This window comes from Anticarsia gemmatalis, chromosome 17 (genome assembly GCF_050436995.1).
Source record: "Anticarsia gemmatalis isolate Benzon Research Colony breed Stoneville strain chromosome 17, ilAntGemm2 primary, whole genome shotgun sequence".
In the NCBI taxonomy this organism is placed as follows: Eukaryota; Metazoa; Arthropoda; class Insecta; order Lepidoptera; family Erebidae; genus Anticarsia; species Anticarsia gemmatalis.
This window is the reverse complement of record NC_134761.1, coordinates 590,276-604,420: the sequence shown is the minus strand read 5'-3', so window position 1 is coordinate 604,420 and position 14,145 is coordinate 590,276. Positions and strand designations below refer to the sequence as shown.

The window sequence follows — 14,145 nt, the reverse complement described above, 5'->3', positions numbered from 1 at the left end:
TCGAGTTAAATTAGTCTCATTTGTTTGAGGACTGACAAAATCTTATAAGAATTTCTTCATTTATAATAATACACATAGGTCTGATCTTTGAGCTTTGAGCTAGGACAGCTCAAAGCTCACTTTTCAATCGTAGTTTCATGTTTGCCGACATTGGCATCCACGGGGTAGACGTTTTGACAATTACGAAACTTAACCCTTTAGTAACAATGGTGACTGACTGAAAGACAGTTTTATCCGAAATAATTATTTGCGCCGGTTTTATAAAAAAAGCATCCTTCGGCTTCTCTCAAGTTGTAGAGTTAGGTATGGTCTGACGTATGCTGCGGTATCTTCTGCTCTCCAATGTCTTATTATAGGGATCTGGAAAAGTTATTGGTCAGTTATTGGTTATTTAAGTATTTGGAAATAATTAATTCCCATTAAATAAGATTATATTAAACACGATCCAAACCAAAAAAGTTAATTTGTGGAACGTTTTTAAAGTTTTGAGCTTTCAGTCAACAAAAATAATCTTTTTATTTCTCTGACTAAGTTCACAGTCAGTCGGTTGTCTGTATCATGAAATTTTATTTATAAGCCCATATTGAATCCTATAAATGTTATCTTAGCAATCAACTAAATTAATTTACACTAATCATGCGTTGCAGTTACACCATACACATACCAACTGTGGATAATCACTGCGTACGTACATAGACTTGTACCTTGCATCATATAACTATAATAATATAATATGTACTACCTACGTATCTAACTTAAGCGCAGCATGTACTTACCGTCTATTTATACATTTTATAGGTATTCATAATATGTGGGCAAGTTACTTGTAAACACAACAACACTCATAAAGTTACGAAAAGTTTCGTAAGAATTCAAACAATTCTTGACAAAGTGTTTAAACTTAATAAAATAATGTTCTTGTACAAGGATACACAAATAATGGTTCCTTGAGGTTCGGAATCGCTGAGAAAAAGAAATACCTTGTTCATAATCCCATACAAAGAAAAAAAAGGTTTACTCACTCACACAGGTACACGGGTGACGCATACGAGTACAATTTCCCCGTGCACGCACACACGCGCGCCGCGCACACACGCGCGCTCGTACAGCGAGTTCCCCGCATTTCATTCTCGTCGGCAGATGGCGGATGCAGTGGACGCCCTCCGTCAGTCGCGCATAGACAACTCACCGAGCGTAGTGTGCTTGCGATTCTCTCAGCACCATTTTGTGTATATCTTTTCGAACGGGACATTGTGTGTATGTGCTCCGTGAATAATCGTGAACCACGACTATTAGAGTTTCGAACAGTGTACAGTGTTTCACTTTCGACATGCCCGTCGAGGGATCGATGCGATATCTCGGGCGCCCGTAGAAACCGCGCCTCCGTCATGAGCGAGTGATCGTCGACGTAAAAAAAAGTTAACACAGGAAACATGTCTGGGCGGACCGCCGACGCGGATGCGAGCGAAGGGTTCCAGTTCGAAATTCGAATGCGGTCATGTCATCGCCTCTCGGATTTCTCATAAGTCACCGTCCAATGTCAAAATCGTGCACGTACCGCGAGCGCCGACCCTCCGGATCGTGCGGAAAATGCAATCGTTGGTAGTTTGGTGGGCGGTGGTGTCGGCCGCCTGGGCGCTGGCGGGCGCGTGCTCGAGCTCCATCTCCAAGCGGCCCGCCAGGCCCGCGCGCCCGCAGCGCCCGCACCCGCAGCCCCAGCCGCAGCAGCGGATCAACGTCACCTTCCCCCTGTTCAAGTGCGAGCCCGACTACTCGGAGTACTACTGCCTCAACGGCGGCTCGTGCTTCACCGTGGTGATCTCGGACAGCCCGATCTACAACTGCGAGTGCCGGAGCGGGTTCGTGGGCCAGCGCTGCGAGTTCAAGGACCTGGACGACTCGTACGTGTTCACGAGTCGGCACCTCATGATGGAGACGGCGTCGATCGCCGGCGGCGCGACGGTGGCCGTGTTCCTCGCCATTCTAGTCTGCTTCGGCGCGTGGGTGCGCTTGCACCGGCGCGGCAAGACGCCGCCCTTCTCGGAGGAGCGCGGCCAGGTGCAGCTGGTGGCCGTGGCGGCGCCCACCGGCCGCGTGGCGCTGTGCCGGGCGCCCAGCCAGCCGCCCGCCACCCTGCACCACTAGCTCCTCTCTGTGGACGATCGCCCGGACAATGCGTCCCTTGTTTATATTGTATGTCGTGTACATATTATAGATAGATTATGTGTTAAGTTATGTGGAGAGAACGGAAGATATAAGGAGAAATTTATGTGATAATTATTTTACGAAGTTTATAATTTATTCGGAAGTAATTTCTTTTGTACATACCTCTCGGATCCGTTCCGTGGTGGGTTCCATTTCGCAAGTTGAAAATTTCAGTCTCCTACCCCAGTGTTAGTTTTGTGGATTGTAATCTGTATTATTCTGTTCACGTTCAGTGTGTATCGGATGTGTGAGATAGAACAACGACCATGTACCTAATGCTACTCGCTTCAAGTAGAGCTGTTATATGTTATATTGTTGTTTGCACTGTATCAGATGATACAAAAGGCTGAGATGCTGTCCCACACTGAAAAGATCAATTGCCAGTCTGACTCTTTTGATAATCAAAACAGTACAAACGGCAATTGGTCTGTTTGGTGTAGGGAGAAGGTGTGTGCCCAGCACGGACTGTGGCACATGCTGCATGTTATTGTTTGTTAAGGTAGCGGAGACATACCAGTGAGAGCTACGAACGCTATACTTAGATAATTGTGAATCAATGTTAATTGTATTTATTAATATTCCATTCTATACAAATAGAATTTGTGATGAATTTATTGTACGCTTGTGCGAGGCAGCGAGTAGCGCAGTTGGTTCCTATTGCTGTTCCGGGCCGAGTGCCCGCACATTCCATCTCGCGGATAGAGTATTTTACTGGTGTCAGTATTATTTTGTAATACGAGTGTTAAGCCGGCAGCTTTATTTTTTAATTTATACCTGTTATCCCAGTGGGATAGTGCTGTATTATATTTGTTTAAAGGCTGAGTATGTGCCGTCGATGAGGAAGGCTTTTTTTTGTAAATATAGCCCGTGTAGGTATTTATTAGATATTTATGATGGTTTATTTATTGACTGCTTTATTTAGTTAATCTCGATGATCAGTGCATCCAAGGCGCCTAACTAAGCGGTTAACGGTTGTATTTTCATTTCACCCTGCTAAGCATGGCCTCGCGTAATGTATATTCAATTGTAATCTCATTATGAATCTCCATTAGTCTTGTATTTTGTAAAAATTGAAACATAACATTGGATGGTGTCTAAAATATAAGTACCTCAGCAGTGTTTGTGGTCCTTAGCACTGTATGATCATGAGCAACACAATGTTAGACACATGTAAAGTTTTGAATATGTATAAACATGAATGATAAAATGAAAACAATGTTTACAAAAATAATAAAATGACAACTATCAGTAGACATAAAGTATTAGAGTATTTTGATGTATTAACATGTGTTTGATATACTACAAGGTAAACATTTGGTTGCTCATGACTTACTACCGCGTTGCTGCATATTTGATTGTTTATATTCAATAATTAATTATTATTCATCATTCATGAACACGTAAATGCCACTAGAATTAATGTTTCCTTAATAGTAAACATAGCCACTATGTTTTAGATCACATTGATGTTTGCAAACCAATGTTACTATTTACTATTGACAATCACAAGTGCAGCTATTGTATTGTTAGACTGTATCTAATGCTCTCTGTGGATAAATAACTATTGTTAATGTTAATACAGTTTAACATTGTTTAAACTCGCATCTAATGTTGCGCTTTTTATCTACCAGTTTCAAACAAACTTATATACATAATTTTGACAAAAATATCTCAGTTATGTTTGAAACTTGTGGATAAATTCTGTTTGAGATGCGAGTTTAAGTAATGTTTTATCTGTAAAGTTATGTAAGACGGTGGACACTGTATGAGGTACACAAAAAAATAGTAAATCGTTAATAGGCTGTGAGATGTGAGGTGAGCCGGGTGAGTGCGAGGCGGTGGCGCGCGGGCGCATGTTTTACCCTGTAGACCGGTACCTGTAGTATGGCAGTTTCATGTGTTTGACGTATGTTGTATGAGCCCCCGCCCGTCACCGCCTCGCACTGCAAAAAACTAATAAAATTTCACCGCATTTCATAAGCTAATGTGGTAACAAACGGTGGAGTGAAATGTGGAGTCCCATGTACATTGATTCATATGAGATTGTTTATATGAACATTCCAAAGTATTTGTAAAATATTACCTACAACACTAATAATTTCGAAGTATCTGTTAAGACGCTACTTGTTAATTATACAATTTTCTATTGATCATTTGTTAAAGAAAATTATATGAAACTAAATCCTTACTTCTATCTTTCATTTCACAAGCCCAGTGGAGCAATGCGTTCTAATTAAAGGCATTGTTGTTAAACATTACGAGGAAGGAGATTTTTTGTTTATCGAGAATAAGGCGCACCTTTTGCTAATTATTATAATCTTGAACTAGTTTCCAATAACGTGAAATAGCTACATTCTTAATATTCGGCACGGCACTGGCCGCAGCCGCTGTTTGTTGCGAGCTCCGCGAGTACGCTACGTACACAGTCTGAACACTTTACACTACACATACACATACATGTTGGCTAGTACATACGTGCGCTATTTATTAGATAAGTATTCATTAGTTGTGCAACTATCGAAAAGTCCGAGTAGTGAGGCCGGTCTGCCGTGACGTATCACACGCCGCCCACGCGAATAATCGTTTTTCTTATAACTTGTGCAATAAACACACCTGTCTGCGAGCGAATTAGTTGGAAAATAATAGATATCTGCTCGGTGTGAAATTGAATAATGGCCCATCAACTTCGGTTATGTGTATTGTTGCACGCTAAAGAAAGTCCACCATCGAGGTACAACAGTCGGCAACACAGTGGAGACCGCGCCGTTGTTTCATCACGTCTCTCAATCCGTAAAAAATATCGTACGTGATCCGATCCGTGCGCCATAAAAGACCTTTGGAAATATAAAGGCGCAATGCGACGGCACTCCATTGAGCGTGTCTGGGAGCATAATTTTTATGAATACCCGAGCGGACCGGTCCGCCACCAGCGTCGCATGCATAGAGTTCATTGAATGAGTGCCCGTTCGTTTGTTGACATTCCCCGAAAACCTGCCCCGCCCGGAATAGCTGTGTATCACAGGCTCCCGATGGATGGACAACGACCGAAATAGACGCACCGACCAAGTAGATTAAATGCCGTTTTTGGAGTTCAATGCGTACAGAGCTTACGTATTTTTTGTGCAGGAAGTCGACGGATTACCAATGTCTTCTGACGGAAAGTGTGTCACCTTTAAGCGACTGCGACGCATTTTATCTAGTTTAGTCATAATTTCCAATATTATGAATGAAATCATATGAATTTCAATGAACATAATCGTTTGTATCGGAATCAATCAATTTTAGTTAAATTGAAAAGACTTTAAATATTTCCGTGACATTACTTCTTTGAAACCGATTTTTACTGAAAAATAAAATTACCGAGCTAATCTGACGAATTAATAGCTTGCGCCCAAAAACTCTCTACACAATTTGCAAGGCATAGCCCCTTTGTAAAGCCAGAAACAAAAGCAGCTTAAAAGATCTTGAATTATAACTATGAACAGGAACACCTAAATCCATTTGTTAACTGAATTTATGTGTCTGTTAAAAAATATCTGTTAAACTACAAAGTTACAGCGATCTTCTAGCGATTGCCATAAAGACGACGATTAATTCCCTCATAGATTTTGGCCTGATTTTTACTCGGTACCGATGTTTTGGCAATGCGCCCGGCATACTAAACGTGCCTAGTAACTCGTGCCGCTAATCAGAATTGTTATTTTAATGGCGGCGCAACAATAGAGTAGGACCACAGAAACGGTCGTAACTTATGTACAATTTCTCGTTACCAGTTCGTCGGTAACTTCGAAATAAAACGAAAGTAGATACAAAACAACAATTAGACAAAGCTAGACAGCGGACGTCAGCAAAACACTGTGAATGAAAACATCAAGTCAAGGCGAAGCGAGACAATCGCGGCGAGCATATCTACTAGCCTCCGCGCGGCGTGCGCCAGCCTCGGCTGAGCCGCGGCGGCGGGCGCGGCGGGCGCGCGCGGGGCTCTCGGCGCTGGTCGTGCTTATAGACGGTGCGTCGCTCGACCCACGCTCGGTTCGTTTATGGCCGTCGGCCGGTGGCCATTGCGTCCAATTATCGTGCCTACGTATTACGGCCCACTTGTCATTACCTTGCTTCGCGAAAATCTTCGTGCGACATGTATGGAGCCGTGTGTGCCGGTTCACCGTGCCTCTGTCTCGCGACTCGTCATGATTTTGGGAGAAACAGAGGTATTTGTTCGGTCACTAAGTTCTGAGAATTGTACGGCATCTACACAAGTTGTTTACTTACGCAAGTATGCAGCTAACATGGAAATTGCGACAAAGTAACCTATCAGTAAAATAAAAGTTTTAATCGTAACAGTACTGTCTAGGGGACTGTTCGCACTCTTTTAAACCGAGGTTTGGCAGTGATTGGGCATTTGGCATTTTATAAATAAGATCTTCTCAATCAGACAGCTTTCCACAAGAAATACGCAGTAAAGTCCCTTGTAAGCCATCGTACAACAACAATAACTTAAACATTCAGTCAAAATTAATTATTAGTTAAATGAGTAGCGTCCGGTAAACAATTGTTACAACTGTAGAGTTGCAATAACTTTATTGGTAATAAATTACCTAAATAATAAGTGTTTGCTGCTACTCTGCATTAAAAGTTATAATTAGGGGATTACCCACTGGAAAGAAAGTGTTAGTAAAATAAGCAATAACTGGGCAGCAAAAATAATTGAATAAAAAGTTATGAAGCGTAGGTATTTATTATGTCAAAATGAAACTTCAGGTTTTTCCAATGTTATTTACAAGAAATAAACGACTGTTAAAAGTAAAAACAACACCAATTTTACCTACTTGAATTGAATTTATAAACGAGACTGTTGGAGCGAATTTCCTAATATACGTGATAATTTTTTTTTTATTGTTTCTGAACTGACATAATCTAGAACCTCATTATCTATGACTGTTAGCTATGAATACAGTATGATCGCATCTCATGATTAAGCAATTTAGTGTATTGAGCGTATTCCCTAGGGGCAAGTAGATTAATCAGTGCTCTAATAAGCACTAATTGGCCAAGTAATAGATTATTGCGTAAGTCTTAATAATAATGGCGTAATCTGTCATTTTTTGTGTCGTTTAAATAGTTATTGTAAGAAATGATGACTCTATCACCATAACTAATGTGTCAATGATATTGTACTAACTTAGACCATAGTTCTAGTCGTAGCTGTTTAAACTGTCGCGATTATTACCTCGGAGATAAGTAGGATGTTAAGCAGATATTTTCAGACAAGACATAAAAATCTTCTAAATAAATTTTGTATACCTTTTCCAGACGCAAATCTTGTATGCAAGGCTCTTTACTAAAACTTTACTACTACATATTAAACGAATCGTCAAAATAAAACAAAGTAGTAAAACAATGATTTATTAGTTTGTACATTGATACATCGTTTGTAAATAGTTTAGCGGATAATCCTTGCGTTTTCGTTATTTTATTCAATAAACTCGATATGTAAGAATGGCGAGGTGTGTATGATTGTAGATAATTAATGCCTTATGTGGAGGAGGTCGTCATCACGTAGGTTGTATATATTGTTCAAAACTCTAGTATTGTCTCTGTTAGCAACTACTTTTTTTTACTTATCATTGTTTTTTACTTGAGAAATTGTGGCCACTCAGCTGTTTTTGACGAGCTTTTCTTTCTCATTTTAAAGATACTTACGATAATCAATTAGTTGTATATTTGGAAACCTGAAAAGTTCTGTAGGGCTTATTTATTTCTCTAAATACATAGGTCTTCTTCGCTAATACTTATTCAAGACTTTTCGAAAGTCTTTGCAAGTAGAATAAGTACCTAGGTAGTCACTGAGTTTCGGATGCTGTATTTTCTAGAAAAACGTTGCGTATTGGTAATCGGACGCAGAGGGTTCTGTCAAAATTGCAATAACTAGAGGCAAATAAAAATAAAAGTTGATTTAAAATATTTATTGTGTTATTATTTCTGTTTATTAATTACTTGTGTGATATTCTATTGTTTATTTACAATCTGGTTTTGCTTATCGGTATTTCCTGTCATTATTTATTCCAATATTCTTTTGATTGTTTTCCGTATATTTATGTTACAATTCACAATAAGAGGTCCGTTTTAAAGAACACAAACATCACTATTTTATGGAAAATCAATAAATAAATGCATTATTCTATAAAACATGGTATTATGCCAATGTTTGCGATAACATCCGGTCTTTGGCTTGCGATGAATAATTTACAGTAGGTTAAGGAAACTAAAGCTGTTTTTAATGATCTACGTTAAAAATATAGTGTGATAAAGTTATTTAATCTACACATATTTTAATTTACAAAAAGTAAATAAAAAATATTTGAACTAGCTATTTTGGACTGATTCCTTAGCTTGATCGTAACTCAATCGATTATGAAATGATTCTTTGATTTGAATCTGTCTCATCGTGCCTATCTTCTGCAATCATCTTTATTTATGCAGTGTAGAGTTACAGAACGTCATTTTAAATGTGTCTTCATCTGCAAAATAGATCATTAGTGCTAGTATGAGTTTAAAGGCTATCTCGAAATATGATACCAATCATTTGGCGCGAAATTTTCTATCAAACATGGCAGTATAGTGTATTTTTTTTATTTTTTTTTTGACACTTGGCGTGTCACAGATAATATCACCTGTGCTGTCAGCACGTTCAGAAGCCCGGCTTCCACTCGAGCGCTCTTCCTGCAACAGATGGCGGCACGTGCGCCCGCGAACAAAAACCAACAAGCCATAGATTAAGTTAAGCGTTAATTATCATTATTATTAGGGACGTTAGGCATAATTTGAGGGTTATGATGGAAAGAGTATTGAATACATTTAGCAAAGTGCATATTGGACTTCTTGATATCGTGTTGCTTTGCATCGGCGCCAGATCATTTTATTGGTACGCGCACGATGTAACTACTTACTACGAAATTTCTTTTACATTAGATTTAGATTCGTATCTTTTTACAAATATCTCTGTGCGTGTCGAATTTGTATCACTTTAGAATATTCTGAACTATCTTTAGCGATGAAAAGCTTAAAATTTTAGCTAGTTTGTTAGTATTCAAAAGTTTATCGTCCATTAAGCACTAGGAGAAAATTTTCGCCATAAAAATCTGTCACATCTTCGAAAACTGCGGCTTGTGTACTCCGCGAATCAAGTTTAAAACCAGTTGTGCGCAGGGGGTGGGCTGAAAAAACATTGGAGCGCACGTGTCACCTGCCTCTTATCACGTCATTGTCTCAAGTGCCATACAGCGACATCTTGATTGGCTGTATAACGACCGATCGTTGCCTAAAAAATGCACCGCAGAAAAAAACATAGTCCTAACCTCAATTTACTTTGTGATAAAGTTCAAAATGGCCGCTTTGTTTTTAAAAATAATGTTGTTTCAGTTAATTTAGTGGTCGTTGTACTCTTTTGTGTTGAATTATCGATGTTAATTACGTGTTTTATAAGTAATCGATAGCGTGGAGGGCGGGCTTTCGGTGATCGATGGTTTTTGTTTACACTTAGATTATTATTACCTAATTTGTTTAATACAAAACTGTTTCATGAAGAACTACCTGAAGGTAGGTAGGTACCTAAGTAGTTTTCACACATTGGTGGTGGACGGTTAATGTAGACTAATAGTTATTTAGGTAAGCCAAAAGCTTCCGAAAGGCCTTTCGATGGAACTTTCAACAATTTCTATTAAGAATTCAAGAGTGAAAATCTTTAAAAATTCAAAAAAAATAGGAGAGAACGGAACAATCTAGGAAACTGTTGAACACAAATAACAAGAAAGAGGAAAACATAACATACTTAACGTCTGAATTTCTACGCGAAAATGAGATACCTAGTTACAATTTCAAATAGTTTCAACTGTTTTGGCGATCATTTCCTACAACACAACAAACAAACTTTACCTATCAAAACATTAAAATTTCACGCAATATCGTTAATTTATTAGTATCATTACTCTTCAAGTCTAGCACATAATATATTATAGTGTATCTAAGTTGACTTAGTTCCCTAACCACGGAACGAACGGTTCACGCACGCCCGTGGGAGCCAGTGGCCGAAGCACCTTGTAATTTGTGCTCTAGGACTCGCATTGTTCACTGTCAATCACTGTGTCACTCTGAGCTTTTGTTATGCGGCAAGTTTAAGCTCTGGTTATAAGATTGTTTGAATTAACGTTATTTTAGCGTTAAAGTCTATGTTATAAACTAGCTGACCTTTGCTCCTCTTGCTTACAAATCTTTTATCTTAATATAACTACAATCCTATAATCTTTTTATCCCTTTCACATAAAAATAACGTGACTTTTACGAAAAAAATGCTTTTGTCTGATCCCAAATTTTAATGTTCCTGGTGCTGCGGATATACATAATATGTAGTGTATCACACAGCCGGTTAAACAGTAAAACTTTAACCTACTTTACACCTTTTAATCCACTATCTTAGTCCTAAAGAATTAAGGGACTTTGAAAGTCCAATAATAGATTAAAACCCTAACTTTTTCGCTATTAATCCTGTAAAGGAGGTTTCTTGGTAAAGATACGAGTTGGTATACTGGTATACTACAGGACCCGGTACTCAAAAGTGACACAATAGCCACAAATACTGTTATTTCGTTGTCTAGTATCTAAAACAAGTACACAACAACAACTTAACTGCTATTTCATAGTCAGCATTGATGAATAGCCTTAAATTTGTTCACAAATATGCTTCCAGCTGTTTTGTATATTGATCCAATACTTATCTAGTGTAAAAACAAGTCCTAAACACATCAATGTACCGCCCTACAAGTACATAACACGTAAGATATAATAAGAATTGGCGTTTATTTGTCGTTCGCGTGACAGCGATCTGATACGATCGTACGGCGCATCAATTATAAGCTTTCTCTATTCATCTCATCTACGGGATCATTCGGAGCGGTAATCACGATAGGGCTACTATTTTATCGTTGGAGTTTAATTATAGCTGCGATTTTATAAGAATTTTCATAAATACTGGCTGTTTCTCCAGCGACATTATGCAGAATCTATTAAAAACTGATTAGACTTAAAGAAACAACGGATCGTTACGAAGGTAACGCGATATTAACTAAGACTGGTCATAACCATAGAAACACTAGAAGGTGATCCAACTGATTGTTTACCAACGTGTGGCCGGCAATAAGCATTAAAGAAAATCCCAATTTCTCTTGCAAATGATAGTCAAGTAGGTAGCCAGAATTTTATGACTACCAATCACACTAATCATATTTTCGGGACCATAGAAAGTGGTTTGGAAATGGATTCGTCTATTAGCCTTTTCCATTTTCATCGTGGACTTGAAACAGGGGCACTGTCAAATGAAAATGCTATTAAAGTTTTTGTTGATCGACATAGGGATTCTGGACTACTTAAAAACTGACCTGGCGCATCAACCCCTTCAGGTAAAATATCGTTATGTTTATATAAATCTTCTTCCTCAATCAACAGCCGTTGTTTACGTTATCTATAAACAATAAAGAATGATTGTAAATTGTCCGTTTGTTCGTGTCTATGCGTGCGGCTTGTTTACTAGCGACGCCGCGGTGCCACGCATTGTGACAGGTCGCCATTGTCTACAGTATGTCAAACATTCAATATTTTATGTGCTACTTGTTTAAATAAGACGAAAATTAGGTCATCTGGGTTAGGGGCTATATTAGATTTAGGCCAGATTAACAGAGCTAAATCGTATACGTTTATTACGAAGTCTGATGTCTATAGCTATATTAATGACGCCCTTAACATCGTATGTCTTGAATTTCCTGCATTGGCTGCCGCTGTGACGTATTTGGTAGTAAGTATATGTGACTGACGCGCGAAGGTCTTGGGTGCGAATCCTGAGTCTGGCTGTCTCAATGAAACTGTTCGATCTAAATTTCGGCCGGGAGAATATTATAATACGTTTAGATCTTGCCACAACACCACTGCCTATGTGGTCTTGGCTCTCCCTCTTGGTCTTTATATGCCACATACCTACACGTAATGATTGGCATTAGATGCCAATGTAAATATGTTTAAGCAGGTAATAATTAACTTTTTACGTCAGAATTTAATTACAACGAAATGAACCAAATAATGATGCCCTTGATACACAAAAGAAACTCAATTTTAAGCGTTTATCTAGTGTAATTGTTGAGTATAAAAACAATATTTGATTCCACGAGAGGCCATTGTAGATCAGTAGTAAAATTATCAGCTTTATAGAAGATGCGGGTTTGATTTCTAGTTATCCCTCGAAGATTGAAATAAATAAATTAATCCGTTTTTATGACTGTTAATGTATACAAATACTATACCTTCCGCTAATTTGGAAAGGAGAGCCAATGATAAAGCCTGGAAAGCAACTCGGTAACTCATATAAATTAGATTTCTTTAATATTATAAAAAAAAAACCCAATCATATTTGTAAGGATCGTACCAAATGGTGCTCTGGTGTCTGCCTATTCCTATGGGAAAAAGGCGTGGTTTTATGTATGTATGCAATCGATAACTTTACGAGTAATTTTTATTAGTAGTTAACTACTAATAAAAATTTGCCTGATTTTTCTAACGCTTCATATTGAACTCATTTTAGCATACCACGTTTTTTTGTCCAATTTTCATGTAAAAAAATCTTTGTTCCTTTAATATTAGCAGGTCTTAAGTCAACAATGTTCTTACAATCAAAATAAAAGCAAAATAAAGAAGTATGTATCCATATTATGTTGTCTGGTTGCAGAAGCGGAACATTTTTCATAACTCGCGCATTATGCGGACTGCCGCCAACGTTCGTCCTAATCTAGATACATAATACCTTCCGTTTTTGTACTGCCACTGCAATGAATTTACCTAAATATCGGGTAATTTTACCTCTTAAAGTCCACAGCTTACGTACTATATTTACGTACGTACGGCACTATATTATGCACAGCACATTCAAGAACATTCCAAAGAAGATGATGATGATTTTTCTATACATGTCCATAAAGTTTCCAAACCAAATCGTGCTGTTAACGTGCTGGTTATTGCTTGGAGTCCGATCTGATTCTTTACTGATCTATCTTCTATTGGTTTTACTTTTTAGCCAATAAAAATTGCTGATGAATTATATAGAAAATCTTAAAAAATAATTAATATTGGTGATCGGATTGCATGACACTTACCTCTCTACCTGATGGATGCCACTTGTAAAGAAAGCACCTAATCCTACCTTTTCTCAAACTTAAATGCATTGAAGAACATTATAGTCTATTTCCATTTGTCATTTAATTGTAGCTTCTTAGTGGACAATTCAATGAAACAGTTGTAACACCATTCCGGTTGATCAAATGATAATGTCTGGGGTCATGCAGTCTGCCACATATGTCTTGTTTCAACGGTCTATATACATACATAATATATCTATATCAATATTATAAAGCTGAAGAGTTTGTTTGTTTGATTGTTTGTTTGAACGCGCCAATCTTAGAAACTACTGGTCCGATTTGAAAAATTCTTTAAGTGTTAGATAGCCTGTTTATCGAGGAAGGCTATAGGCCATATATCATCACGCTACAACCAATAGGAGCAGAGCACCAGTAAAAAATGTTACAAAAACGGGGGAAAATTTCACCCATTCTCTCTTATGTGACGCAAGCGAAGTTGTGCGGGTCAGCTAGTGTCATTATATGTATATAATATATGTATGTTATACAATCATCATCACCAACTCCACATTTAGACACTTGATTTGACTTTTCCATTGTCTTAATTTACTCCTACACATAAGTTTTGATGCCTAATACGTATAATTTATAATTGATTCTGAAACGTTGGGATTTCGTTTATTATTTCATTGATCTAAGAATAAATATGAATGAATGGTTTGTTTAAATGTGGTAAATTATTTTGTCTGGTGGTATTGTATAAATT

At 38.0% G+C, this 14,145-nt stretch overlaps 1 protein-coding gene across 1 annotated transcript; it reads left to right on the top strand.

The window, feature by feature from the left end:
• Positions 1-1,129: 1,129 nt before the first annotated feature.
• LOC142980216 (uncharacterized) lies at positions 1,130-4,393 on the top strand. Its single transcript, XM_076125553.1, has one exon. The coding sequence runs from the start codon at positions 1,459-1,461 to the stop codon at positions 2,143-2,145; it is 687 nt and encodes a 228-aa protein (XP_075981668.1). The 5' UTR covers positions 1,130-1,458; the 3' UTR covers positions 2,146-4,393.
• Positions 4,394-14,145: the final 9,752 nt, after the last annotated feature.

Excerpts from the sequence above, each read along its gene's own strand:
- LOC142980216 (XM_076125553.1), top strand. The coding sequence starts at position 1,459 with ATGCGAGCGAAGGGTTCCAGTTCGAAATTCGAATGCGGTCATGTCATC.